This window comes from Lepidochelys kempii, chromosome 12 (genome assembly GCF_965140265.1).
Source record: "Lepidochelys kempii isolate rLepKem1 chromosome 12, rLepKem1.hap2, whole genome shotgun sequence".
Classification (NCBI taxonomy): domain Eukaryota; kingdom Metazoa; phylum Chordata; order Testudines; family Cheloniidae; genus Lepidochelys; species Lepidochelys kempii.
In genome coordinates this window covers 41,109,393-41,137,035 of record NC_133267.1, presented here as the reverse complement: position 1 = coordinate 41,137,035, position 27,643 = coordinate 41,109,393, and the positions used below count along the sequence as shown (strand labels likewise).

At 46.1% G+C, this 27,643-nt stretch overlaps 1 protein-coding gene across 1 annotated transcript; it reads left to right on the top strand.

Moving 5' to 3' along the window:
• Window positions 1-5,879: 5,879 nt before the first annotated feature.
• PSMD7 (proteasome 26S subunit, non-ATPase 7) lies at window positions 5,880-16,055 on the top strand. Its single transcript, XM_073308350.1, has 7 exons — window positions 5,880-6,077; window positions 9,359-9,450; window positions 10,880-10,972; window positions 12,460-12,557; window positions 12,858-12,938; window positions 14,524-14,615; window positions 15,575-16,055. The coding sequence occupies exons 1-7, from the start codon at window positions 6,004-6,006 to the stop codon at window positions 16,011-16,013; spliced, it is 969 nt and encodes a 322-aa protein (XP_073164451.1). The 5' UTR covers window positions 5,880-6,003; the 3' UTR covers window positions 16,014-16,055.
• Window positions 16,056-27,643: the final 11,588 nt, after the last annotated feature.

The window sequence follows — 27,643 nt, the reverse complement described above, 5'->3', positions numbered from 1 at the left end:
AACCTACTGACCGCTATGCTTACCTACATGCCTCCAGCTTTCACCCTGACCACACCACACGATTCATTGTCTACAGCCAAGCTCTACGATACAACCGCATTTGCTCCAACCCCTCAGATAGAGACAAACACCTACAAGATCTCTATCAAGTGTTCTTACAACTACAATACCCACCTGCTGAAGTGAAGAAACAGACTGACAGAGCCAGAAGAGTACCCAGAAGTCTCTTACTACAGGACGGGCCCAAAAAAGAAAATAACAGAAGGCCACTAGCTGTCACCTTCAGCCCCCAAGTAAAACCTCTCCAACGCATCATCAAGGATCTACAACCTATCCTGAAGGACGACCCATCACTCTCACAGAACTTGGGAGACAAGCCAGTCCTTGCTTACAGACAGCCCCCCAACCTAAAGGAAATACTCACCTGCAACCACACACCACACAACAAAAACACTAACCCAGGAACCTATCTTTGCAACAAAGCCCGTTGCCAACTGTGCCCACATATCTATTCAGGGGACACCATCACAGGGCCTAATCACATCAGCCACACTATCAGACGCTCTTTCACCTGCACATCTACCAATATGATATGTGCCAGCAATGCCGTTCTGCCATGTACATTGGCCAAACTGGACAGTCTCTACGTAAAAGAATAAATGGACACAAATCAGACGTCAACAATTATAACATTCAAAAACCAGCCGGAGAACACTTCAATCTCTTTGGTCACTCGATTACAGACCTAACAGTGGCAATTCTTCAACAAAAAACTTCAAAAACAGACTCCAACGAGAGACTGCTGAATTGAAATTAATTTGCAAGCTGGATACAATTAACTTAGGCTTGAATAAAGACTGAGGGTGGATGTGTCATTACACAGGGTAAAACTATTTCCCCATGTTTATTCCCCCCCCCCCCCCAATACTGTTCCTCACACGTTCTTGTCAACTTCTGGAAATGGCCCACTTTGATTATCACTACAAAAGGTCCGTCCCCTCCCACCCCCCGGCTCTCCTGCTGGTATTATCTCACCTTAGCTGATCACTCTTGTTACAGTGTGTATGGTAACACCCACTGTTTCATGTTCTCTGTGTATATAAAATCTCCCCACTGTATTTTCCACTACATGCATCCGATGAAGTGAGCTGTAGCTCACGAAAGCTTATGCTCAAATAAATTGGTTAGTCTCTAAGGTGCCACAAGTCCTCCTTTTCTTTTTGCAGATACAGACTAACACGGCTGCTACTCTGAACTCTGGCAATGTAATCCATCTTTTTTCATATTTAGATGAACTTCATCACTGCAGTGTCTGAAGGTTGTAAGGCTCCTTAAAGATATGGAGGCAGGCAAGCCAACAGAATTCCTGTAGGGCATGTTGCCACAACTCCTAAAGCTGCAGAAAGACATACAACTGGATATCAAATGGGCACACAGGTCAGCAGCACCAACACTGAGGATGGAAAGAGATCCAGACACCGCACATTATTATTTATATTCCGGTAACTCCCATAGCTCCCTATCAAGATCATTGTGCTAGGTGTTGTACATACATACATACATTCCTGCCCTGAAGAACTTACACTCTAGACAGGCAAGATAGACAAAGAGTGAGAGACAGAAAGCATTATTTCCCTCATTTTACTGATGGGGAACTGAGGCAAAGAGAGATCCTACAAATTGCCTGAGGTCACACAATGTTTGGCAGAGCCAGAAACTGAACCCAGATCACCTAAATCCCAGTTCAGTGCCTTAAGCACAAATCTATTCTTCGTCTCCTATTCAAAGTCTTCTTGCTCGCTACTGAAGGGCTTCTGCTCACCAAGCTCTGTGAGTGAGCTGGAGAAGCTGCATGGTAGGAAACACTCTAAAAAATCATGCTGTTCCCTGACTGCAACAAGGAAGCTGTGGAGTAGCATCAGAAATTCCAGGAAGCCAAAAAACTAGTTAAGAAGAGGGCTTTGCCTTTCTTCAGCCCAGGTATCTGGTTTGTGACATGGAGACAGCTTGATCAATCTCATATCAAACCCCTGGTGGCAGAGATGTATCTGAAAGGGCTTCAACCAACTCCTGATCCCCCAACTGAGAGACTGCAGATTAGACTGCACCACAACATTTAGGGCATATAAAGATTTTGACATCTGCTCCTGAAATAACTAGTTTTCAAGGTCAAGAAACATATATTTTTAAGAAACTGACGTTATTTGAAAACTTGAAGTGATTCTCTGTTGTCAGCATCTGAAACAGACACAGCAAATTTTCAAAAGTGAAAAATATTTCCACGATCTGGTAAATGTACTCCTCCTGCTGTGTCCCCTGCCAATATACCTCTCCGACCTCGTGACACACAGGTCCATTTTCCAAATGGGGTAACTGAAGAGCGCAGTTAAGAGGGGCTGGCCCAGTGCTAAGGAAGATTACCAACGTCTTTTAAGGAAAGAGGGCTACTGGCTTCCCTTAGAGGAGCACTGGTGTGGCATATGTGCAGAAAACTATCACTTAACCGAGACAATCTGCCCAACGATCAACTTGTGTCTAACCCTCTCGTTGTGGACAAGATGACTGAAAAGACAGTTCTCACAAGGCCTAGGATTTCCTTGACCCTTGTCAATCTGACTATTGACCTGGATTTGGTACACAGACTGTTTAGTTGTGTTGGCTGATGATCTACTCCTAGAGATGGATCTATAGCTGCCTTTAATACTACTGATCTAAAGATACTGTTCATTCATAGACTCACAGGCTTTATAGCCAGAGGGGACCATCATGATCACCTAGTCTGACCTCCAGCAGATTGCAAGCCACAGAACCTCACCTACCCACTCCTGTAGTAGGCCCATAACCTCTGGCTGAGTTACTGCAGTCCTCAAATCTTGATTTAAAGACTTGAAAGTTTGAATCCACCATTTACTATATTTCAAACCAGCAACTGAACTGTGCCCCGCACTGCAGAAGAAGGCAAAAAGACCCAGGGTTTCTGCCAAAATACTGGGGGGGAAATATGGCAATCAGTTAGACCTGAGCATGTGGACAAGACCCACTAGCCTGGGAAAGAATTCTCTGTAGTAACCAGAACCCTTCTCCCCCCCGACCCCTGCCAGTGTCCCATCTCCAGCCATTGGAAATATTTGCTAATAGCTGTTGTGGATGGGCCATATGCCATCGTAGGCAATCTCATCACACCATCCTCTCCATGAACTTACCAAGCTCAGTCTTAAACAAGTTAATTTTTTTTACCCCCACTATTAAATGACTGTTCTATAACTTTACTCCTTTGAAGGCTGGAAACCCTCATGTAATTTCAAGCCTAAACTTGTTGATGGCCAGTTTATATCCATTTGTTCTTGTGCCAGCATTGGCCCTTTACTTAAATAACTCCTCTCCCTCGCTAGTGTTTATCCCTCTGGTATATTTATAGAGAGCAATCCTATCTCCCCTCAGCCTTTGTTTTGTTAGTAAGTCAAGCTCCTCACATTTCCTCCCAAAAGGTACGTTCTCCATTCCTCTAATCATCCTGGTAGCCTCTCTTCACCTGTTCCAGTTTGAATTCATCTTTCTTAGCCATAGGAGACCAGAACTGCACACACTGTTCCAGAGGAGGTCTCACCAATGCTTTGTATAATGTTAATAACCCTTCCCTCTCTCTACTGGAAATACCTCGCATGATGCAGCCTAAGACTGCATTAGCCTTTTCACTGCTGCAACACACTGGCAGCTTGTCGTCATCCTGTGATTAACCAATACACCCACGTGTTCCTCCTCCTTGTCACTTCCAACTGATATAGCCCCAGTTTATGGGAAAAAATCATGCTGTTAGTCCCTAATAGCATAATCTTGCATCCACCTACAGACCTCAGGGGAGTGGACAAGACTGCCTTCAAGTGGCTTCACTGCTATGTTTTGGAGAGAAAACAGGTGTTGTGCAATTGCTGGCCTTCCCTAAAGGTGTCCTCATGTGGAGTCTTAAAGGGATCCACCTTGTCTTCCTTAATTTTTGACACATCTAAAAGCCCATAAGGGTCCTGGTTTGTTCCTTGATTCCACAGCCACAGAATTCAATTCACCATAGCAAAAAGTACATTAAGGACAATGATGATACAGTACCTTGAGTAAATACAGGCAGTTTCCCTGACACCTAAGCTGAAAAGAGTAATCACTGATATGTAAATGACTAACCAAAGGTGAGAGTAAAGATTAACAGTAAAAAGAAAAGGAGTACTTGTGGCACCTTAGAGACTAACCAATTTATTTGAGCATGAGCTTTCATGAGCTACAGCTCACTTCATCGGATGCATACTGTGGAAAGCGTGGATGCATCCAATGAAGTGAGCTGTAGCTCACGAAAGCTCATGCTCAAATAAATTGGTTAGTCTCTAAGGTGCCACAAGTACTCCTTTTCTTTTTGCGAATACAGACTAACACGGCTGTTACTCTGAAACCTAAGATTAACAGTAGCATTCATCTTCTTTGTTTACTTTGAGTAATGGGAAGTGGGAATATCACTTTACCTTCTGCAAAGGAGTAGTTAGTTTAAAAAAAAAAAAAAACTTTTGTACCTACTTTGAAGATGTGAAATGGTACATAGGATATAAGTAGGATTATTATTGCTCATTAATACTGTAGCTGCTCAGTACTGTATAAATATAAAAGAAAATGTATGACAGTTTCTGCTCCAAGAAATTTACCACCTAAGAGGGGAATTCATGGTTGAGTTGCAGTCAATTTATTTCAGGTATCTCAACATAAAATGGCTGCAAAGATCTGGTGAAGCCACTCCAAGGAGAGCCCCCAGTACAGGGTGTCTCTCTAGTAGGCACCGAAACAGTATAACTGGGTCTACAAGCACAACAGTCCACAGCGTAGGCACTGGGCGGAAGGCAGGTTGGCAGTGGGAGCGCATACGCTCCAGCTATGGGCTGGGAATGCAACAGCCCACGAAGGGACACAAGTTCGTAGTCTTCAGGAACGCCGCAACAAATGCAGGGGGCAAGCTGGCACCTCGCAGCCTCCGGAGAGGGGAAGCGAAGCCAACCCCATCACCAGCACAGGATGCGTACCTCTCTGGGCCTAATCCTTTGGAAGTGCAGTTCTGTCACTGATTTCAGCAGGAGCCGAGCCTAGACTAGCACAGGCTTTACCTTGCAGACATTAAAGGCACCAGCGGGCCGGGCGGAGGCGCAAGATGAAATCGGAGGCGGGTATTTTATTTGTTGCAGGTGCCCTGTTGTTCTGGAGGGGTTTGAACGCTACTGCGTCCTGCGAGATGGCCCGCGGCTTAGGGCTGTGCAGGAGGACCCGTTTTCACTTGCGAGGCCGGACAACCTTGCGGCTGCCCCGTGTAGGCTGGGGCGGGCGGGCAGGCGGCCTGGCGCCGTCTCCCCGGGGCACGAGGGCGCTCTGCCTGCGCCGACGACACCCGAACTGAGCTCCCCACCGGCACCGCCCCGCCCGCGGCCCCGGGCGCGGCGCTCCTCGGGCGGCGCCAGGCCGCACGGTCAGGCAGGCCCAGCCACGGGGGCGGGGAACGAAAGGCCAGCCGCCCGGCGGCTCGGCCCAGCACCCCCGCCCGGGCCCGGGGCTGCCCCCCGAGCGCCTCCCCGCCTGCTGGGGCACGTCGCGTGGGCTGAGGTGCTTCACAGGCTCCCGCTCCTCCAGGCACAGGCGGGCGGGCCGGCCCTGACACGGGCATTTCGAGCCTCGCTGACCCTCCCAAAATGGCGGTGCTGGGCTACCTGGGGAGGCGGGCGCCATCGCCCGGACCGTCTCAAGATGGCGGCCCTGCTCCCGCGAGCGGGGCAGCCCGCCCCGTCCGTGACCTTTCCAAGGTGGCGTCTTCCCGCTCCCGTCTGCCGCCCTTCCCAAGATGGTGTCACGGAGGCTCCGCCCCCGAGCGGTGCGTGCTGGGAGCGGCGGCAGGGAGGGCTGGCTGAGGCGCCGGGCCTGGGGCTGGTGTGTGGGGCCGGGGTCGCAGCCGCAGCCGCAGCGTCGGGGCCGAGGGGCGCGATGCCGGAGCTGGCCGTGGACCGGGTGGTGGTTCACCCGCTGGTGCTGCTCAGCGTGGTGGATCACTTCAACAGGTGAGGCCCGGCGGCGCCCGGCCGCTGAGTCACGGGCCCGGCCCGTTGCCCGTGCGGGGCCGGGACTCGGGCGCCGCCCCCCCGCCCCCCGCCGCCGGCCCGGGGCCGCCGAGTCGCGGCTGCGAGACGGGCTCGGGCCGCGGGGCGGAGGGTGAGCGGGGGCGGGAAGCCCGGCGCTGTTCGCGGGCCCGGCGCTTGGCGCGTCGCCCCGGGACTCCCGGGGGGGATTTGGGCGCCCCGAGCCCCCCGCCCGGAGCCCCCCGCCCGCGCCGCCGCCGCGGGACCCCGGGGGGGATTTGGGCGCCCCGGAGCCCCCCGCCCCGGAGCCCCCCGCCCGGAGCCCCCCGCCCGCCCGCGCCGCCGCCGCGGGACCCCGGGGGCTGGTTGCTGTGTCAAAACTTGGGGCCTGTGGAGCCAGTTCGCCGCGGAGGCCCCGGGCAGCTCACAGCTGCCTCCTCCCGGGGCTGAGAAACGAGCTGGACCCCGTCCTCGTCGCTGCCCGCAAACGTGCTCCCAGGCAGTCCTGGCCCCAGCTCTCGGTCACTGCAGCCTTTGGGGCTCCTGCTGCCTTCTGTGCCGTGGCCTTGCGCCCCTGGAGACCCCGCGCTCATTGTCAAATGAAATGCTGCTGACTGTGTGTGACCTTCTTATAGGCAGAAAGGAAAGGAGGACTTGTCCACCTAGAGACTGACCCGTTTGTTTGAGCGTGAGCTTTCGGGAGCTCACTTCATCAGATCATAGAATCATAGAAGATCAGGGTTGGAAGGGACCCCAGAAGGTCATCTAGTCCAACCCCCTGCTCAAAGCAGGACCAATTCCCAGTTAAATCATCCCAGCCAGGGCTTTGTCAAGCCTGACCTTAAAAACCTCTAAGGAAGGAGATTCTACCACCTCCCTAGGTAACGCATTCCAGTGTTTCACCACCCTCTTAGTGAAAAAGTTTTTCCTAATATCCAACCTAAACCTCCCCCACTGCAACTTGAGACCATTACTCCTCGTTCTGTCATCTGCTACCATTGAGAACAGTCTAGAGCCATCCTCTTTGGAACCCCCTTTCAGGTAGTTGAAAGCAGCTATCAAATCCCCCCTCATTCTTCTCTTCTGCAGGCTAAACAATCCCAGCTCCCTCAGCCTCTCCTCATAACTCATGTGTTCCAGTCCCCTAATCATTTTTGTTGCCCTTCGCTGAACTCTCTCCAATTTTTCCACATCCTTCTTGAAGTGTGGGGCCCAAAACTGGACACAGTACTCCAGATGAGGCTTCACCAATGTCGAATAGAGGGGAACGATCACGTCCCTCGATCTGCTCGCTATGCCCCTACTTATACATCCCAAAATGCTATTGGCCTTCTTGGCAACAAGGGCACACTGCTGACTCATATCCAGCTTCTCGTCCACTGTCACCCCTAGGTCCTTTTCCGCAGAACTGCTGCCTAGCCATTCGGCCCCTAGTCTGTAGCTGTGCATTGGATTCTTCCGTCCTAAGTGCAGGACCCTGCACTTATCCTTATTGAACCTCATCAGATTTCTTTTGGCCCAATCCTCCAATTTGTCTAGGTCCTTCTGTATCCTATCCCTCCCCTCCAGCATATCTACCACTCCTCCCAGTTTAGTATCATCCGCAAATTTGCTGAGAGTGCAATCCACACCATCCTCCAGATGCTGTAGCTCACGAAAGCTCATGCTCAAATAAATGTTAGTCTCTAAGGTGCCACAAGTACTCCTCTTCTTTTTGCAAATACAGACTAACACGGCTGCTACTCTGAAACCTTTTTATATATGCAGTTCCTCAGTGAGGCAAAGCTTTAGCCTTTGTAGTGTCTGCTACGTATCTCATTGATCAGTAAAACCCAGAGCAAGTATCTCCGGAAACTTGAAGATCTTGCTTCAATAGTCTGATATTCTGGCTGTGTGTCAGAAAGGTAGAATTCCCCAGAAGTGAGAGTAAAAGACTCTAGATAACTTCATAAACGTGAAAGTCAGCACCAGCTATTCAGATTTGGGGGTTGGCCTGTTGCTGCAATTGTGAGCATAAATGGGCAATTAACTAAATCACCTGACTGGACAGTTTCCACAGTGTTGATGCTGTTATGCTAATTTGTGCTTCCAAATTATGCAATCAGATGAATATGCATTTTTGTGTGTACAGTTCTGAAAATCTTGTAGCTAATGTTTATCTTAAAACATAGGCTCTTCAGGACAGGGATCATGCATGTATGTGCTTCTGTATACCATAAGAAAAAGCATTAGTAAGTGGAATTACCTTGTATCAATAAAATGCAACTACAGTGTCCTAAAGCTGAATGGACTGCAAAAGCAATAGTTTAGGAGTGATGACTTCTTCTAATTTTGTGATATAAGGAGTCTGAACAGTACCAATGTGAGGTAGTGAGAGTTATGATTTATCATGGGGTATCATTTGTGGTTTAGTAAATTACAATGATGACAGTTTATGCTTGCATTAAAGGACATGATATTCCCAAATAGGCTTATTTGTTTTTTCCTTAAGCAAGAACAATTGAACCAAAGTTAAAGTAACATTCAAATACCCTGAAATTGGTTAACAAGTTATAAATACCATTTTATTAGGCATAACTGACTTTGGTTTTAAATGTAGTGTGTATATTCTCTGCGTATTGAAACATGGCATTTTTCATTTGTCTGGTTTACACAGATTTTACCCTTAAAGCTACAATTCACTCAGCAGAGAATAAATTATATTCCTCTAAACATTGTGTACAATTTGTGCTCTGTGTGCCTAAAATTAACTTAATTGCACCAGCTGACAAGCACTCTTAATGTAAAAAAATCTTTTCCTTCAAGGCAGCATACAATAGCAGAGAAAAACCTCCTATTGTAAACGTAAATTAGAGATGACAGTGAACAAAGTTGAAAGTTTACTGTACTTTTTACAGCTTGATTTACAGAACAGATGCAGTAGTAGCCCTCTATTTTATGACACAGTAATCTGTTATAGTAGCATCCATTAGCTGCATGGAAACATCTAGTGCATTTTTCACATCAGCGGATAAATTACAAGTGTCGTGCCTGGATTTAGAGTGCACTGTAACAACTTCTTTAGGTATAAATTAACTAAGTAATGACAAGGAACATAATTACCCTGTTCGTCTCCCATCTACATCCCCCAGAATCACATGCTGTTTATCTTCTGACTTAAAGTCAGATGACACAACTGATTCATTTGTGCTATTGGTGTGTTATTTCCAGGATCAAATATGTTGCATTCCTTAATACAAACTGTGACAGTCTTTTCCATTTAGAATAGGAAAAGTTGGGAATCAGAAGCGAGTTGTTGGAGTGTTGCTGGGCTCTTGGCAGAAGAAAATATTAGATGTATCCAACAGTTTTGCAGGTGAGTTTGGGTGTCCTATTCTGTTTACCACCTATTAAACTAGCTAGCAGAAAAACTGCCAAATGTTTTCTTGCACCATCCTGGCACATTAAACTCTTCTTCAGATTTATAAATTCATGAAGCTATGGTGTCTACATTTTCATGGAAAAATGCTAGTTATCTGCTTACAAAAGAACCTGATCCCATCAGTCTCCTCCTGTTCTGCATCTTGTCTGCAGCAGTGTGCAACGGTGAATGCTCAGAGGCAGCTGTAAAACTCCTAAAGCAGCAATTGTTCAGTATCGGAGGTGGAAGATTTCTTCCTAATCCTGAATTGTGATCATTTTATGACCTTGGGCTTTGAAGACTCGTGGCTTGACTTACCTAGCTAATGTCATTGCAGATTCACATGAAGTGCTAATGTTTTATTTGAAAAGTACCTTTTTTCTTTAAGAATAGCCTGTGAGAATTGCACAGATATTGCTTAAAAAGTGTATTTTCATTTGTATTACAATCATTGCATCTTGAGTTTGAATCCTGGGTTTGTACAGTGGTAAAATCAGTACCTGTATGGCCTTTTCTGATCTTTTTGTTTTCTTATTTACCTCTCATCTCCTCTTATTCATCTGCTTTCCAAAGGGGGGTATTTATTGATAAAACGGAATCATCTGTGTTGGCTCCTGCATGAAAATCTGGGAACAAAAGTGTAGCCTAATCCTGGTTATTTTTGCAGAGTTGTGAAGATGGAATAGCAGTTTGCTCACTTAAACTGCAGGGCTGCCAAAAATATAACTTTATAATTAGAGATTTTTTTGTTTCTGTAAATTAAAGCCCTGTTGCTCAGAACTAAACTTGTAGCCTGTTATCCATAATGTGAACTAACAAAACAAACCAGTTCTTCACTCAAGAAAATGGCATATGCCATTATTTTTTAAACAGACTTCGTAGAATTGTAGTTATTTGTCTTAATGCACTACTGGAATGTGTCTTACACCACAAAGTGGTTTTTCATTATTCAAAGCTCCATTGACCCAACAGGCTCTAGTGACCTATTGGGACCCACAATTTTCTTTATCAGAAGTCCTTACACACCAATTTTGTGTAAGTTGTTACACTGGAATGTTCCTGGCATTTTCTTGAACACTTTGTAGATGATGTTTGCTCAGAATAATTCAATGGCTTTGGTTTTTCTTGCTCAATTCTAAAACTAATTCAGTAATTATCAGAAAACCACTTGGAAAAAATCAGCTAATGTTGCTGCTGAGTTTTACAAGAGTATCTGCAGCACAGTGTAGCAGAACAGTTGTATTCAATCAAAATTGAGCAAAATTACTTTTTTTTTAATTTGTAGCCAAGAACTTGCTGGAAAAAAATCTGATTTTTCTGTGAAAGTTTTCAGGCTAGATGGAACTTGAACTGCTAAATATTGAACTAACTGTTTTGTTCCCAGTCCCTTTCGATGAGGATGATAAAGATGACTCTGTGTGGTTTCTAGACCATGATTATCTGGAGAACATGTATGGAATGTTTAAAAAAGTCAATGGTAAGTGCACATTGTGAGTAGTTGATATTTGCCTAGAAACTCTCTCTCTCTAAGTCTCCTGGCAGCACTGTACTTCCAAGAACTGAGGTGACAATCTTGGGGATTGAATAGCTATAAGAAATTCAAACCCTGCTACTGTGACCCCTTCCGCCAGAATCTCCTTTCCCTCATATGAGTGCAGACATCTGAATTACAAACCCAGGTGAACTGATTAACCTTTCTATTTTATTTGGTTTTGTTTATAAAAGTCTCACTTTTCTTTCCTTTATAAGATTATGGGGCCTGAATCTGGAGAGGCTACAGTAATTCCCCTGTGAACATTCCCAGCCCTTGGAAAAACTCTTATTTATACTGCTGATGTTCTTATGATTCCTTAAGTATTTGAGTCTCAAGCCTAGTGCAGATCTTGCAGATTATTATCTTTGAATTTTTGTGCAGCAGGATGTCAAGAACCACTTTGGCCCCCTTTTGTCTCTGAGAGATCCCCACAGTCTGTCTGCTCGAAAGTGCCATGTTGCATAAACCAGCTCTGACTTGGGGATCATTCATAGCTGATAAGGGGTGTAAAATATTTGACAGACAGGATCCATGCCTTTGTCACTTCCAAGATAGATTATTGTAGTATGCTCTACCTGGCGTACTACCCTTTGAGACCACTCAGAAGCTTTGACTAGAGCAGAATCTGATTGTTTACCTGTTTAAGGAAGTGGAGCAGCATGGGACACTAAACCTGTGCTTTGAACATCTTTGGCTTCCTGTCTGCAAATCAAAGCATTGACGCTAATTTAAAAAAAAAAAAATTTGGAACCTCACTGCCTTGAGGATGGTTGCTTTGCCTGTGTATCGTAAGGATGCTGAAGTCAACTGCGGCCTGTTGCTGATGTTATCTCTGCATTGTTTGGTGATTTAAAGTTGTTTTCTGTGTAGGGTCTTCAAAAGCCTAAGTTTAATGACCAAAGATCCATCTTACTTGTTGAAGCTTCTCCTGACTGACTATTGCTAAGGTAGTTTGGGTTGTCTGGGGTGATGCACAAATGGCTCGCTGGCCTGTGCTGTCCAATAATATGCTGCATTTAACCCATCTCATATGCAGCCATTGTTGAAGTGTCTAGGCACAAAAATCACTTTAGCAAATACCTTGCTGTGAAGTCCCGTTTTAGATTCAAAATTTACTGGCAAATCTGGAAATGTGGTGTTCAGCTCCCAGCCTTCATATGCCCTCAGCCATCACCTGCTCCATTTTCCATTCCTAAACTGCCTTCCACCAGCACAAATCTGAGGGGAAGGAGTGCAAAGTGCAGCAACAATTTAATTTCTCAAAGTGTTTAGGCCTTTACTGGTGTCTGTAAAGCAGAAGTGGGAGTTTGGGCACAGCCCAGGGTCAGGCAGTACCTGGATTTGAGCGCTCGTATTCCTCTATATGAACTATTTTCCTGTCATTACCCTCAGATTCTGACTATTCTAATAATTGTTTTTGCTTTTCCCAGCTAGGGAAAGAATTGTTGGATGGTACCACACAGGCCCCAAACTACACAAGAATGACATTGCCATCAATGAACTAATGAAAAGATACTGTCCTAATTCTGTAAGTAATGCACTTCAGCTGTTTATGGAGCTTCTGGGAACCTGCAGTCCTTTCCAGCTCCATCTGCAATTGTCAGTAGTGACATGACATGTAGTAAGATATAGCATGGTAGATGTAAAGTGAATAGAGCATGCTGATCAGTCTCCCTCAAAACAGTGGCAGACAATTTTTCCCTGCTTAGAGTTAGAAACCTCTTTGATTGAATAACAAACTTGTCAGTGCTAGAGAATTAGCAGTTGGCCACAACCTATTTCTTCTAGTTCTTGAGTAGAATTTGTCTAAGATGTGTTTCTCCACCAGGTATTGGTAATTATTGATGTAAAGCCAAAGGACCTGGGGCTGCCAACAGAAGCCTATATTTCAGTTGAAGAAGTTCATGATGTGAGTGTTCATCATTTCAGTATTTGTCATTTTCAAACTATTGTGGGATTTCCTGCAAAAGGGAAAGAGGTCCTTTAAGAAATAGGATACATTAAAGCATGTTGCCTTATCCTTTTTAGGGTACCCTTTCCTCTACATCAGTTTCCCTTTTTCAGTTCAATAGATAACATTGCGTCTGCTAACTAGGAGTTTTTGTGCCTTTCAGTTTAAACCTGCTAAATCAGTGTTTGAACCCCCACTGTAAATTTCTGCTTATTGAACCAAAATTTTCCATCCTCTAACACTCCTGAAAAGCAGTTTCTCCCTGCTTGAACCAAGGAGCTCTGCAGGTTCTTACAGCTAGCTGAAATTGCATCCATTTTAGAATGCTGCTCCTTTACTGTTTGTCCACACCCATGAAAAAAGCAGCAGGTTGGAGCATGCATTTATGATACAATTGATACATGTCAGCTTGTTGCAGCAATAGTCTGAGTAATCACACATCTCATCTTCACCAGCTTAGTCTTAACTACACATGGTTGACTTTACTATCTTTGTTAATCACTCATCTACCACTGTGTATGCTAGAATCAGTGGTGACTTTTCATCCGGATTTAATTTTGATGGTTTTAAAATCAGAATCTAGAAATATTTTTTTAAAAAACCTGGTCCTATCACTATCTGTCAAAGACCCACGGTGGGGAGAGACAGCTGTTCCCAGGTTCTCCAGTCTTAAATCTATAGGGTTTTTTTTTTTTCCTGGTTTTGTGAACTCTTGTTCTTACAGCTGTTGGTCCCCACCAGGCCTGGAGCATGGTACAACCAAAACTAATACAAGTCTCAAAGGTAATTAGGTCCCATCTTCAAATAAAATAGTCACCATGGCACGCACTCACTCTCTCTAGTACGTAGCCCTGCAGACTAACTACCTGGAGACTATTGAGCCTCACCAAGAATAATGCTACAGATGAAGTGGTGGGAGAAGCATTAATGTACAGAAAAATGTATTGTGTTACTATCACCTCAGATGTCTCTAGCATTTCTGTGGGTTAGTGACATCTGCCTCAGTTTAACTGGTGTGCAATAGAAATTAGGCAGTACGTTAAAGTACCTTATTTTATAATTCTAGTTATTGCTTTGTTGATGACCTCCTCCCTGTCTGACTTCCAGTGGCATGTCTAGCCAGTTTTCTAGATTCCTTTAAAGAATATCAGTTTCTTAGTCTCCCTTTTTAAAACCCCATATACTTTGGGGATTCTGTTATGAACTAGTTTTCACCATATCTGTGGACTCTGTGGGGCTCTCCTATCCCATCTTGATGGGTTTTCCTTACTGGCTGTTTCAGATCCTATTCTTATCATGCATGTCCCACTTATTCATCGCAGCAGGCCAGACATAGCTCTGGATAAAGTGTACAATGCTTTTGGCTTGTAACAAATCCAGCTTCCAATAAACCTTCTTTGCTTTGAAGTTTCATTGGAGCAGTTCTACTGTTCACATGCACAGTGCCCAAAACCGGCTCACTTGAGGTTATGCTGTTACACCTGTAATTATCTGTTCTCTATTTCTAACCTTGTCGTCATCCCATTCTTGTACCCCAACAAAGGATGGAACTCCAACCTCCAAGACTTTTGAACATGTGACCAGTGAAATTGGAGCTGAGGAAGCAGAGGAAGTTGGTGTTGAACACTTGTTACGGTAAAAACTTTATTGTAATGAAAAACCTTATCAGTGGTTGGATGGCAGCTCACTTTATCCATCTAACAACTGCTGGCACCAGCTCCCTGCCTAGGGATACGATACAAGAAACAAGGACCTTGTTACATGCTACTTAAACACTTGATTTAATCTAAACAGGTTAATTCAGCAATACTGAATAATATAGAATCTGCTGAACTCATTTCTAGTGAAATGTTTGACTTTGACTGTTTTTTGAAAAAACTAATAAAACGTCAGTTTCACCTTGCCCCTTGAACTCCAGCAAATAGCTTGAGATACGTCAGAACAAGATAGAATCACACTTGATAGTTCAGAAAGGCTTCCGTTTAATACTGATGTTCATATTGCTCCTCTGACAGCAACAGCTGCCTATGAGAAAGGAGAGCAAAATTATCTGGAGGCAGACTATGCAGACCTTTCACCTATCAAGACTCAAAGAGCGGAAAGGCATTGTTTACAAATGGTCACAGAGGGAGATCTTGCTTTGGCTTGCCTTCACTCTATATTTGTAAAGCACTCTCCAAGCCTTCAGTGAAATGTTAAGTCTCACGAGGCCCCTGTGATGTTAAACAATTATTATACCTATTTTACAGCTGTGTAATCTGTAGAGATGTGACTTGCCCAAGTCCCCAGGGTGAGTTAGTGACAAAGCCTCTCATAGCATCCAGGAGCCCTCTCGTTATCTCCTAACCATCAGACTATTCCTAAAAAATATTCAGTCCATACAGAGCATATGGTGACCTTTATCAAATCTACGTTCGGTGTTTCTAATGCACCCAATGTAAACTATTTTTTTCTGAATCTTTGTGAAGTGTTTTGTAAAATTTTACTTCATTTATCCTTCAAGGCAGTCTTTTTAATTTATTTTGAGCTAGAAAGATCTGTACATGTATGTAAAGTAACATTAAGGCTTCTCCTTCCTATTTTGGGTGTTTTAGAGATATTAAAGACACAACAGTGGGCACTCTGTCCCAGCGCATCACAAACCAGGTCCATGGTTTGAAGGGACTGAACTCCAAGCTTCTGGATATCAGGAGCTACCTAGAGAAAGTGGCCATGGGCAAACTACCCATCAATCACCAGATCATCTACCAGCTTCAGGATGTCTTCAACCTGCTGCCAGATGTCAATCTGCAGGAGTTTGTCAAGGCCTTTTACCTGAAGACCAACGACCAGATGGTGGTGGTCTACTTGGCTTCTCTTATCCGGTCTGTGGTTGCCCTGCACAACCTCATCAACAACAAGATTGCCAACAGAGATGCAGAGAAGAAGGAAGGTCAGGAAAAGGAGGAAAGCAAAAAGGAGAGAAAAGATGAGAAGGAGAAAGACAAAGAGAAGAGTGATGGCAAGAAAGAGGAGAAAAAAGAGAAAAAATAAAGTGTAGTTTTTTATTTGTAAATTAAAATCTTGTAAACTAAATCTCTCTGCTGTTAGAAGGTTCTTTTTCACTTGTTAAAGTGATCAGAGTTCTCTGTTCTTGCCTGTCTTGGGAGGCACTTTTAGATCAGCTGCCTCTGCTCTTACGTCGTACAGGCAGATAGCTGGATAGAAGGGGATGAGGGGATTCAGTCCACACAAACTGGCAGTTCTAATAAGGAGCAGGCAGTCTTACTACTGAGAAGGAAAGCCCCTGTCATTTCAGTCCTGAGCGCTGTGAAGGGAGGAAGGAACAAGCAAAGATAAAGTGCAGCATTTGTCATCTTCTGCCAGTAAAATCTTGTGTCCCAAGATGCTTGTCTGTCTCCTTCCCTCATGATTTAGGTCTACCGACTATTTGGGGTTACTACCACGTAGTATGTAAAACTGCTAAACTATGTGCATGACCCTGCTGCTCCTATTCTGCTGTCACTCTGGATCTGTGCTTGAGGGCCCTGCACAGAGGATGAATTTACCTACCCAGCCTGTTGCCCAGGAGATGGTGAGGTGGAGATCTTATACGGTTTTACTGCCAAGAGATGATTAAATGGTTTGGTTTATAAATCTGACTTCTGGCCATTTTAATCCCAAAAGCCAAATGGGAGCTGATTTTATTAGTGCTGGAGTGAGGAATTTAAGATACAAGAATCTCGTTTTAGGAGGAAAGAAGCTGAGCAGGATGAGAGCACAGAATGTAGCCTATGAAGATAAGATGGGTTTGTGCCCTTTGTGCTGAGATGAGCAAAATAGGTCTAGAGCAGTTGGTGCCCAAATGCTGGCAGTGCCGTACTGCCAACTAGCACAAAGCTCTTTGGGCCAGTTACTACATCTGTGTAGTACCCAGGACAAAAGCCCTCGCCTAATCAAGGGCGCTAAAGGCTATGACCGTACCAATTCCATCTTGGCATGGAGTCTACAAGATACTGGCAAGTTAATCGTGAATTTTGGGAGCTTGCCCATGTTAGTCGCCCCCTTAAGAGGGGCTGGTGGCTCCCTTGCTACCCTACCTTGCTCAGTGACAGGAGGAGTAGGGGCAGCTAGCATGCAGCTCCAAACCCTTTTGTGGAGGTGCAGCCATGGATTACAGGACTCCATATTAAAGTGCAAGCATTGGCTCAGCTCAAGCAGGCGCATTCCATGCATGGATCTATAAGCTCAGGACATTGCCTTTCTAGATGAAAGATGGTGATTGTCTTGCATTCCTGTAAATGAAGTCTGCAACTCTAGGTGTCATGGAAATAAAGGAGCTGCTATAAGCACTACTTTGAATCTGGGTGAATGGAAGGGGGTGTTGGCCAACTACGCTCTCTTTTCCCTTGACTGGGATGGTGAGCCTAGGAAGCCTTTGGCCGGGTGGCCTGTCAGACAGCGTCGCCAGTTCCTCTGAGAGCTGGTTGCATTCAAACCTCCAAGTAGTGTCATTACAATTGCTGCATTTAGCTCGTCTCCGGCACGGGTCACGGTGCAGCAGGAACACGTCAAAGTGCAGTGGCTGCTGCAACAAAAGGGAAGCAGGGAACAGGACTCTATTAAATAGCTTAAGTTCACTCAGGGTAACTGTTCAATGTGGGAGACCTCAAACTGCCAGTCCTGGTCCGTGAAGATCCTTGAATGAACTATTTCAAATGACTCAGAGATGGAAAATGCTGCCTTAATTGTAAGTTAAAGCCCTGTTAAGATCATAAACCTGTTGATGCCCTATTCTCAACAGGCAGAGCTCACTGATTTCAGGTGCTACCATGTAAAAGCAAAGATAGGTTTCCTAGCCCCATTGAAGATGCAACATCCATCACCATGGTAGCTCAATGCCAAAGTCAGTATCAAGACTTTGCACTGACCCTGATTCATTTGCTGTTATGTAGTAGGAGAATATTTTCCCTTTCCATGATAAATTAAACTGGTTTGTTACCATGGTAGGTTTACACTATTTGGAGGCAATAAATGCTCAAACAATTTACAGTCAATTTAGTTTTTTGCAACATCATAGGTCTGTGTGGTGAACCAGCTCAAGTAGAGACCATGGTGCCCCAACACCCCAATTATTAAGCCACCCCCAGGAGGCAAAGCAGGGCTCTTATCCTCACTGTACAGATGGGAACTTGGCCGTGTCACAGGGGGAGTGGGTAGAGCAGGGAAGTGAATCCAGGCTTCTGGCATGCCAGGCTAGTGGCCTAACCAGGGCCCCAGCCTTTCTTGGTAAAGGGTTTTCCTTCCCAAGCCCACCCTTCACTGTGAAGGAGTAAGAAATTGAGCTAAACCTTCTCTGACTGAAAAAAAACAAAATTCTACTTGGCAATAACTTAAGATACTTTTACCACTTGCTTTGTAAGAAGGTGGGGGAGGTGGGTGGCTTTCTGATTTGGGATGGTGGTTGAGTTAGGGAATCTTTCACCACTCAAGCCTGCCCCAAGCAAGCAGGGGCTGCAAACCATCACAATTGGAAGGTTGTGGCCCATTTGCAGTGAGTTAGTGGGTCTTGCTCTTGTGAACGCCATGAAAATTAGTTTGTGTAGCATGCATCTCTCTTTGCTGATCGATGAAAAGATGGAGGCAATTTCAGGAGAACTACTGAGCTTGTGAGAATTCTGCAACTTTTGGTTGAAATCTCCTGATGTTTCAGTACCCCTGCATTCTAGTCTTGGTTTGGATTTAAACGTGAGTACTGAATCCAACTGACACCTGATCCAGGTCTGGCCAGTTTTTTCCCCCCTCTGTGTCTAGAATAAGTAATACTTCCAGCTTTTTGTGTTCAAAATCATTCTGGCATTGCCAAGGCTCAAGGGCTGGTGGTTCTCTACCACCAGATGACAGTGTTTGCACTGTTTCCTGATCATGTTAAATGGAGGGAAAGCTTCAGCAGTGCAGGAAAGGATCCTACCTAAATAAAGCAGGTGTGTCTGGGCAGCTGTAGGTCTGACATGGCTATTTTTTGCCCTTACAGCGGTTTGCAATGCCGAAGATTCATAATTCTTCATAAATTTCTTTGTCAAGCCTTTAAAAAATCCTCTCTCTTCTGCTAATAGAATAGTCTAAAAATCCATGCGAAGGCCACAGACAAAACTGATTGTGGGGCAAAGAAATACATGCAAAAAGGTACAAAAATCCTACTAGTGGCCTCTTAACTCTCAGGTGCCTGGCTGATGTGAGCACAGTGAGAGCAAGGAGCCCCAGCTCTTTGCCAAGGGGGACTTTAAAAAAAAACCACTGGATTTTCTAGAATGTCGTGGGGAGGAAGCAGTTCCAAATTAGCTATAATCCCTCATCCCCGTTGAATAGTCTGCCAGCCTCAAATGACAGCGCAGAGCCTCGCTGAAGTGCCTCATCCTTTTGCCAGATGAGTTCTAAAGTTGCATTTGTAACATTGTGTTATGAGCATTTTGCACTACAGCTGGGGCCTAAAATACTTATTTCATTGAGAGAGCTGCGAAACCATGGCTCACTGCAAGATGTTACTGTCCTGCCGCTGAACAACAGGACTATTCATTAGCTTGCCAGCTCTGTATAGGCCAGAGACCGTGCGTAAAATAAGGTGTCCTGTGTCACAGGTTTTTATTGAGTGACCAGGGAAAATATTGAGCTCCCTGAAATGAGAGCAGCAGCATTTTTAAAAAAAAAACTACTACCAAGAATTGCTCCCTATACCCATGCTAGGGTGAGAGGCCTAGGGCAAGGTGTTCATAGATTCATAGATATTTAGGTCAGAAGGGACCATTATGATCATCTAGTCTGACCTCCTGCACAGTGCAGGCCACAGAATTTCACCCACCCACTCCTGCGAAAAACCTCTCCCCTATGTCTGAGCTATTGAAGTCCTCAAATCGTAGTTTAAAGACTTCAAGGTTCAGCTAGGAATCATTTGGATAACTCCCAGCAGCCGGTTCCTGAAACTAAACCAACAGCTACTGAGCTTCTGCATGCAGGAAAGGGGCACAAACTTCAACCAGGGGGTCTCAATGTTTAAAAAGTTTGGGTTTTCTCCCATTACCATGGCACTGGGCTGCAAGCTGGCTCCTACACAGGGACATTGCATCCTTTCTGCTCTAAACATACTGCAATTCCAAAGACCCTCAGCTCATCTTTAAATCAACCCGTGAATGGTTTATGTGGTACAAGGACCTCCTATAAAAGGTCCTTTGCTTTTCGTATTACTGGCTAAAGTGCTCATTATTCAAAGCAGGGCATACGGCCAGCAGTGACTCAACCAACTGCCTGTGCCATCCCTCCAGTAGAAACAAAGTCCTTGGAGAGGTGTGAAGATGGCTTAAAAAGTAAGGCCCAGCTCCACCAAGGTATCTAGGCTCTATTGAAATCAGTGGATGTTGGGAGGCTAAATAGCTTTGTGGCTCTGGGCTTAACTTTTTTAGGAAAAAAACCTTCCCTGAGCTGGAAGGAAGCCTACTCTCTAATGCACCACAGGTAGCACTGACTTTGCCCAATGCTGGAGTCAGGCTCTTACTTCCGGCTTCCCACAGCTGCAGGATTCCAGCTCTGCTGTTTTCTTCAGTCTAGTGCCAGCCTTGACTAAACCCTCAGCCTCTGACTACAGGCCCTATAATTACAGAGGAAATACTTCAGAAAATCTTTTCTTTTCATGATTGGACTCAATGCGTTCCAAGGGGGTTTGGCCTGGGGCACCGTCAGCTGCTAATGACATCCAGAAGAGGCTTTTAGCGGGCAAGTTAATTGCCAGACCACAGTCCGACTTGACTCACTACTAGCGTGACAGTGATGTCATGCCTTGTGCTAGGGCAGCGATGAAAAGCGACATGAATTCCAGTTAGTTTTCTTGCCAACTGCCACTGCCTTCCCGTGGCTGGGGGGGGAGGTGGCAGAGAGTCTGAAGTAGAACTGAATCAAATCACCAAGCCCTGGCATGGCTTTTTTGACCCATTCTTAGCATGATGATAGATTGGGCCAGGATAGGCAGCCTTAGTGCAGAACGGTTGCACCCCATTCTAACCCTCTCCAGCTCTCGTACAGGGAAAGGGGGGAGAGGTAAGTTTGCAAATTCTGCCGACTATTAGATTAACGGAGGGGGGGAAAATCCAGTCTGAATGGCTGAACTAATTTGCGTCAGATCCTAGTTCCCCAGGCCTGAGTCCTCTTGTAGCAATGGGGCTTGAGGCCTTTCTATTTTTCTTTCCCCCTTGGATCGTCTGCCGCTCACCTAAGTGATGTCCTCATGCCTAGCACCACCATAGTCTCACCACACACACGCTGCACAACCAGCTTTGGCAAGACGACGGGCTGGTCCAGGGCAGCACTACCCCCATCAGGACATTACACTCCATGGAAACGCTGCCCCAGTTAAAGCGTCGGCTTTCCAACAACGCCCAGGGCACAACTTGTCCATCCTCACTTTCAGGGAAAAATGTGGGTTACCCACAGGAGCAGGCTCCAAATCCATCCAGCAGCTGCCTGCCCTGCTCCAGCACAACCTCTCGGTTAGCAATGTCAGCGCTTCGGGGCAGGGAGCATCATTCCTCTGTCTGTGCAGCACCCAGCACAACGGAGCCCCAGCGGCACCGGCTGCTTCCCCGTCTCCAGGGGATTTACACTGAAGCTCACGTCTCCTGCTTGGGTTCCTTGCTGTGAATGATCTGGGCCCCAGCCCTGCCGCAGAGCCAGCGAGCACAGGCTTCCACTGTTACAGACACAGCCAAACTAGGAGCCCAAATTCTGCACATAATCAGCCATTTACACAGGCTGTGAAACCAGCGGTGGCAGGGCCCCCTAGAGAAGCAGCATCAGAAGCCACTGCCATGGGAATGGCATCCTGAGCCAGCTGGGCCCCCTAGAGAAGCAGCATCAGGAGCCACTGCCATGGGAATGGCATCCTGAGCCAGGCCTTTTCTGAGCTGCTGGTGGCTCCTATTTAGCTATGTGGCTGACACACCCGTCTCACCATCCCTGCTGCTTTCCCCAGCTCCCAACCTTTCCCCAGAACATTCCTGGCTGGCTTTCCCTTGGTCCTTCCCCTCTGCCTCTGAACCCACTTTCCTTCAACTGCTCCCAGCCTGAATGTCGCCCACTCAAATCAATACAGGCTTTGCTCTGGACATGCCAGCGCCACAGGGACCAGAAGAAAACAAAGGAGTTTAGGACACTCACCAGTCAGCAGGACGGTGCAGCTGTAATGACCCAAATTGCTGCTTAAGGGCTAGAGCTGATTGGCTGTGCCAAACTTAAAGAGTCAGCCCCAGGCATGCTGGGAAAAAGGTTCCTATAAGAGCCCAGCCCCTGCGGGGGGAAGAGCTAGTAGGGAGCAGGCAGCTACAGCGAAAGGGATTGTGACTAAACTGTGCTATAGTACCCAGCATTGATTTAAATATGGGCTTTCCCTTGTTATTTGTCCATTTCCTCCCCCTATCCATCTCAGTCTCCTTCTCTTGTCGCTGTACTTAGATGGGCCTTTCAGACCGTCCGCCATGCTTCTGTCTTCACCAGGTTCGAACCACTCCCACCAGGCTCCTTTCTGTAGCATCACCTGCCTTAATGAGCCTGAAACCGCAAGAGCAGTAAATACTGCTTCCGGGTACGTGTGCAGTCCTGTCTGTGCAGCCAGTGCCCTTCACACACCCCTGTATGTCAAACCCAGCACACAGATGGTGAGCTCCTCGGGGCAGAGACCTACTTTGCATGTATTTTCTGTGAAGCACCTTACTTACCGCTGGGTGCTGTGAACTACTCACACGTATTGCTTCGTGTGTGTGCTTTGCAGCCAGCACCGTGCAGCTGGACCCTGGCTGTGGCCACTAGCTAGTACCAGCTCCAGACCGTCATTACTGCTCATACTTCTCTGGGCCGAGCCCTTTGAAGGCAACGTTATTTTCCCACTGTGTCTGAGTTCTGCTAGGGACCTTCCAGAGCAGGTGATGGGATTAGTTCCCCTCCCCACCTACGCACACACGCCTTCCTCTGGCTCTGGTTATAAAGGGTTTCTTGCATGTGTGTACAATGAGGAGTCCGGGGGTTAAACTAATAGCAAAAGGGGAGGGTAGGAAGTGGGAAGATGTGAAATACAAAATTAATCAAGGAGCCAAAGGACGTGGAGAGACGAAATTCATGAATTGCCTATAGCCCAAGGCTAGAAGCCTGGGTAACAGACAAGAGGGAGGGGAATAACATTTATGGGCATCAATTCAATCCAGTTGGTATTACGGGACCTTTGTGGGATGATTCACCAGGTGAGATTTTGGTGGAACTTTTAAAATCAATGATGATAACCTGTTTAGGAAGGATCAGTGGTCAGAAGGGACGGAGGAATGGCACTCTATCAAAAATGACATTACCTGTTTTCAAGCCACTGACTGCTCTGAAGAAAATGATCTTGAATATTTATGGCTTAATGTCCTAACAGATAAAGCACAAGATGGGGTATTAGTTGATGTCTGCTGCAGACCACTAAGTCACCCTAGGGAACAGGGTGACCGCCTCCCTTACACACCTATCTATGCATACTAAAAAAACCCTTCATGAGCGGGGGCGGGGGGGGGGGGATTCAATTTGAAAGACATATGCTTCAGGTTTCATGCTGCCAGTACTAAACCAGTCTTGGAATGTCTAAACATTATAAATGAAAATTTCCAAACTCAAAGAGTTTCAGCCAACACAGGGGAACTTTTTATTAAACTTGTACTAACAGATAAAGAGGAACTGATCACGGAACTAAAAGTTAATGGTAGCTTAGGTACAAGTGATTATGACTTGGTCGCATTATAATGTGCAAGCAGAATAAAGTCTAGATCAGTAATATATATAGTTGGTGCTTTAATAGGGCCAATTTCACAAAGTTGAAAACAATTAAGAGCCCAATCAGTTGGAAAGAAGAATTTAATCAGAAAAATGTAATGATAATTGGGAATCATTTAAGAACACACCTTACTAGATGCCCCAAAAAGCCACAATTGAGGAAGAAGGCCATGCTGGTTAAAAAATGGACCTGGTTTAGAGGGGAAGTGAAGCCTGCAGTAAAAAAAAATTAAAAATATCTACAAGATGGAAGAAAGGAGAAGTTGATAGTAATGAATATAAATCAGAAGTAGGGAACTGTAGAAAATTAATAAGGGAAGCCAAGGGACACAAGGCGAAATCAGCGGCCAGCAGAGTTAAGGACGAGAAGTTTTTGAAATACGTTAGGAACAAAAAGAATCCAGATAATGGCATTGGTCCATTACTAGATGGAAATGATTGCATCATCAATAATAATGCAGTAAAGATAAAGGAGTTCTCTGCTGTATTTGGGGGGGAAACAGATGATTTGGTCTCATCATATGGTGATAACATTCGTTCCATTCCACTAGTCTCTCTGGCAGATGTTAAAAAAGCTACTAAAGTCAGACATTTTAAAATCAGCCAGTCCAGATAACTTGCATCCAAGAGTTTTAGAAGAGCTGGCCAATGAGATCACTAGACTGTTAATGTTGGTTTTCAGTAAGTCTTGGACACTACAGAGGTTCCAGAAGACTGGAAGAAAACTGCTGTTGTACCAGTTTTTAAAAAGGGTAATCAGGGTGACTTAGGTAATTACAAGCCCGTTCGCCTGACATCGATCCCAGGCAAAATAATGGAGCAGCTGATCCAGGACTCAATTAATAAAGAAGTAAAGAAGGGTAATGTCATTAATGCAAAGCCATGGCTTTATGGAAAATGGACCCTGTCAAACTAACTTGATAGCTTTTTTTGATGAGATTACAAATTCGATTGCTAAAGCTACTAATATGGACATAATAGACTTAGACTTAAGCCAAGGTGTTTGACCACAAAACATTTTGATTAAAAAACTAGAACAATATAAAATGACCATGGCACACATTAAATGGCATAAAAACTGGCTAACTGATAGGTCTCAAAATGTAACTGCAAACGGAATTGTCATTGAGTGGGTGTTTCCAGTGGGGTGCTGGAGGGATTGGTTCTTGGCCCTGCGTTATTTAACACTCTTAACAATGACCTGAAAGAGAACAGAAAATCATCACTGCAGATAACACAAAAACTGGGGTCACAGTAAATGATGAGGAGGCCAGTCACTGAGTCAGCGCAATCTGGATCGCTTGGTAAACTGGGTGCAAGCAAACAATATGTGTTTTAATATGGCTAAATGTAAACACCTGGGAACAAAGAATGCAGGCCACACTTACCCTGGGTAGTAGTGACTCTGAAAAAGATTTGGGAGTTGTGGTGGATAATTAACTGAACGTGAGCTGCCAGTGTGGCCAAAAGGGCTAATGCAATCCTGGGATGCATAAACAGGAATCTCAAGGAGAAGTAGAGAGGTTATTTTACATCTGTATTTGGCACTGGTGTAACCACTGCTGGAATCCTGTATCCAGTGCTGGTGCCCACAATTCAAGAAGGATGTTGATAAATTGGAGAGGGTTCAGAGAAGATCCACAAGAATGATTAAAGGATGAGAACATATGCCTTGTAGTGACAGACTCAAAGACCTCAGTCTATTTAGCTTAACAAAGAGAAGCTTAAAGGGTGATTTGATTACAGTCCACAAGTAACTACACAGGGAACAAATATTTAATAATGGGCTCTTCAATCTAGCGACACAAGGTATAGCACGATCCAATGGCTGTAATTTAAGCTAGACTAGAAATAAGGTGTAAATTTTTAACTAGGAGAGTAATTATCCATTGGCACAATTTACCAAGGATCATGGTGGATGCTCCATCCCTGGCAATTTTTAAGTCAAGGTGGGCTATTTTTCTAAACGCTTTGTGCTACGTGTTATTTTGGGGCAGGTCTCTGGCTTGTTGATACAGAAGGTCAGTCTGGCCTTGGACTCTATGAATGTCTGAAATGGGAACTTGTCACTGTTCGTGCTCTGCAAAGGTCCGGCTGTGTTATACTGTCTGGATTTTTCCAGCTGTCTTGGGAGTCTCCTGCCCCAGAACGCAGTCACTGGGTGGGCATTTGGTGGCTGTGCCGCAGGTCTGTGAACGGTAGAGTTGCAAACAACCCAGCTTATCGCTCTGGAATATAAAAAAGCCAGTGTACCACCTTCCCATCAATTACAGCCTTTCAGGAACCATCAGCCTCACCTCCGGCAGGGCAGCGGGGAGGAGGGCTCCACTGCTTGCTGGTGGTGGAGTGCAGGCTCATTCACTGCATACATGGCCCATACAGACACTTACTCCCCAAAAATGGGCATGTGGGTAGCAACTAAAATCTAGGTCCCACTCCAAGCCCTCTGGGCACATTCCAGGATGGACCAAGGAAAGCAGGTGGGGTGGGGGGTCTCTGTGGCTGACATTGAACTGGTTGCTGCTGGGGCACCTGAAAGCTTTTCTCTCCCATGAACACTGCAGCTCCGTGTCCTTAAGCAAACTTGGCTCTTGGCTGTATTCCAGGCTGAACGTGTTTAACTGTCAAAGCCGCTGGCCCCTCCTCTCCATTCCGTCCATTTACCACACTGCCCTTTAGCCCCAGAAAGGGCCTGGCCCTCAAGGCGCTGAGGACAAGGATCTTCAGCAGGGAAATTGCCCCAATGCTCCCACCCTTCCCTTAGCTGCAAAATCCTCCCCCAAACAAGCCACCCAACCCTGCTGCAACCACCATCCAAATACTAGCTCAGAACTGCCAACCATTCTTGGACTCCATCAAGTGTCCCAACTCCTGCTGTCCCAGAAGCTAGACCTAACTCCTCCACTACACAGCCCATCAGTGCCGGCCCTTGTTCCCAGGGAGCAGCAGGAGCTAGTGGACTCGGGGTGGGGAGACATTGAAGGCCTGCAGTCTAATGTGCCTCAGATACTACCTTTGCTGTGGGGTCCAGGGCCCGCGTCTCTGCAGGACCTCAGGTGGATGACACTCTCCTATGGGCCAACAGATGATCTGTTCATTTGCCCAATGCTATGGGCTTAGGCAGCATCAAGAAAACTGCCCCTAGTCATTTGAGGGGCAGCTCTAACTCTCCCCTTCCACTGCAGTGGTCCAGATGACCCAGGCTTTCACAACGGGGCACTGTCAGCCTGAGGCTGCTGCAGTGTGTAGGGGTCTAACTATCCTAGCTCCTGGAGATGGGGATGGGAGCCTCCTCACCCCGACATATAGGTGATGCCAGAACCATCTCTCCTCTCCGAGCAAGCCTAGCCGACCAGCCTCCATAACCTGCCCTTCAGGGGATGGGGTTCATGGGATGCCCTTCAGGGGATGCTCACTTCATTCCACACAGCCTCCCTCTGCCCTTCACCAAGCCCCTCCAGAACAGCAACGAGCAAATGCACATGCAAGGCCAGCTCCAAGTTCTGTTCCACCCTAGCAGTTCAGCTCCCAAAGCCTCCCTTTGCAGGTTAGCCCCTGCTGGCTCCAGGCCAGGACGGTACAGTGGAGCAATGGACAGCCGAGGATCAGGGGGTGGAGGATTTATAGCAGCACCCAGAGGTCCCATAGTACTAGGTGCTCTACAGACAGGAGTTAGTAACATTCCAGGCTGCTCCGTCCAGTGCGACAGAGCAGCCCCCCACCTTCTCCACAAAGCCCCTGCCCAGCACCAGTCAGGGGAGGGGAGGGTGCAATGCAGGCTCTACCCTCCATCTCATGTCCCACACGCAGAATGGCACCGGAAGAGTCCAGCTGTCCCT

Excerpts from the sequence above, each read along its gene's own strand:
- PSMD7 (XM_073308350.1), top strand. The coding sequence starts at position 6,004 with ATGCCGGAGCTGGCCGTGGACCGGGTGGTGGTTCACCCGCTGGTGCTG. Across the intron at positions 6,078-9,358 it reads GTGGTGGATCACTTCAACAG|AATAGGAAAAGTTGGGAATC; the intron begins GTGAGGCCCGGC and ends TTTTCCATTTAG. Across the intron at positions 12,939-14,523 it reads CAGTTGAAGAAGTTCATGAT|GATGGAACTCCAACCTCCAA; the intron begins GTGAGTGTTCAT and ends ACCCCAACAAAG.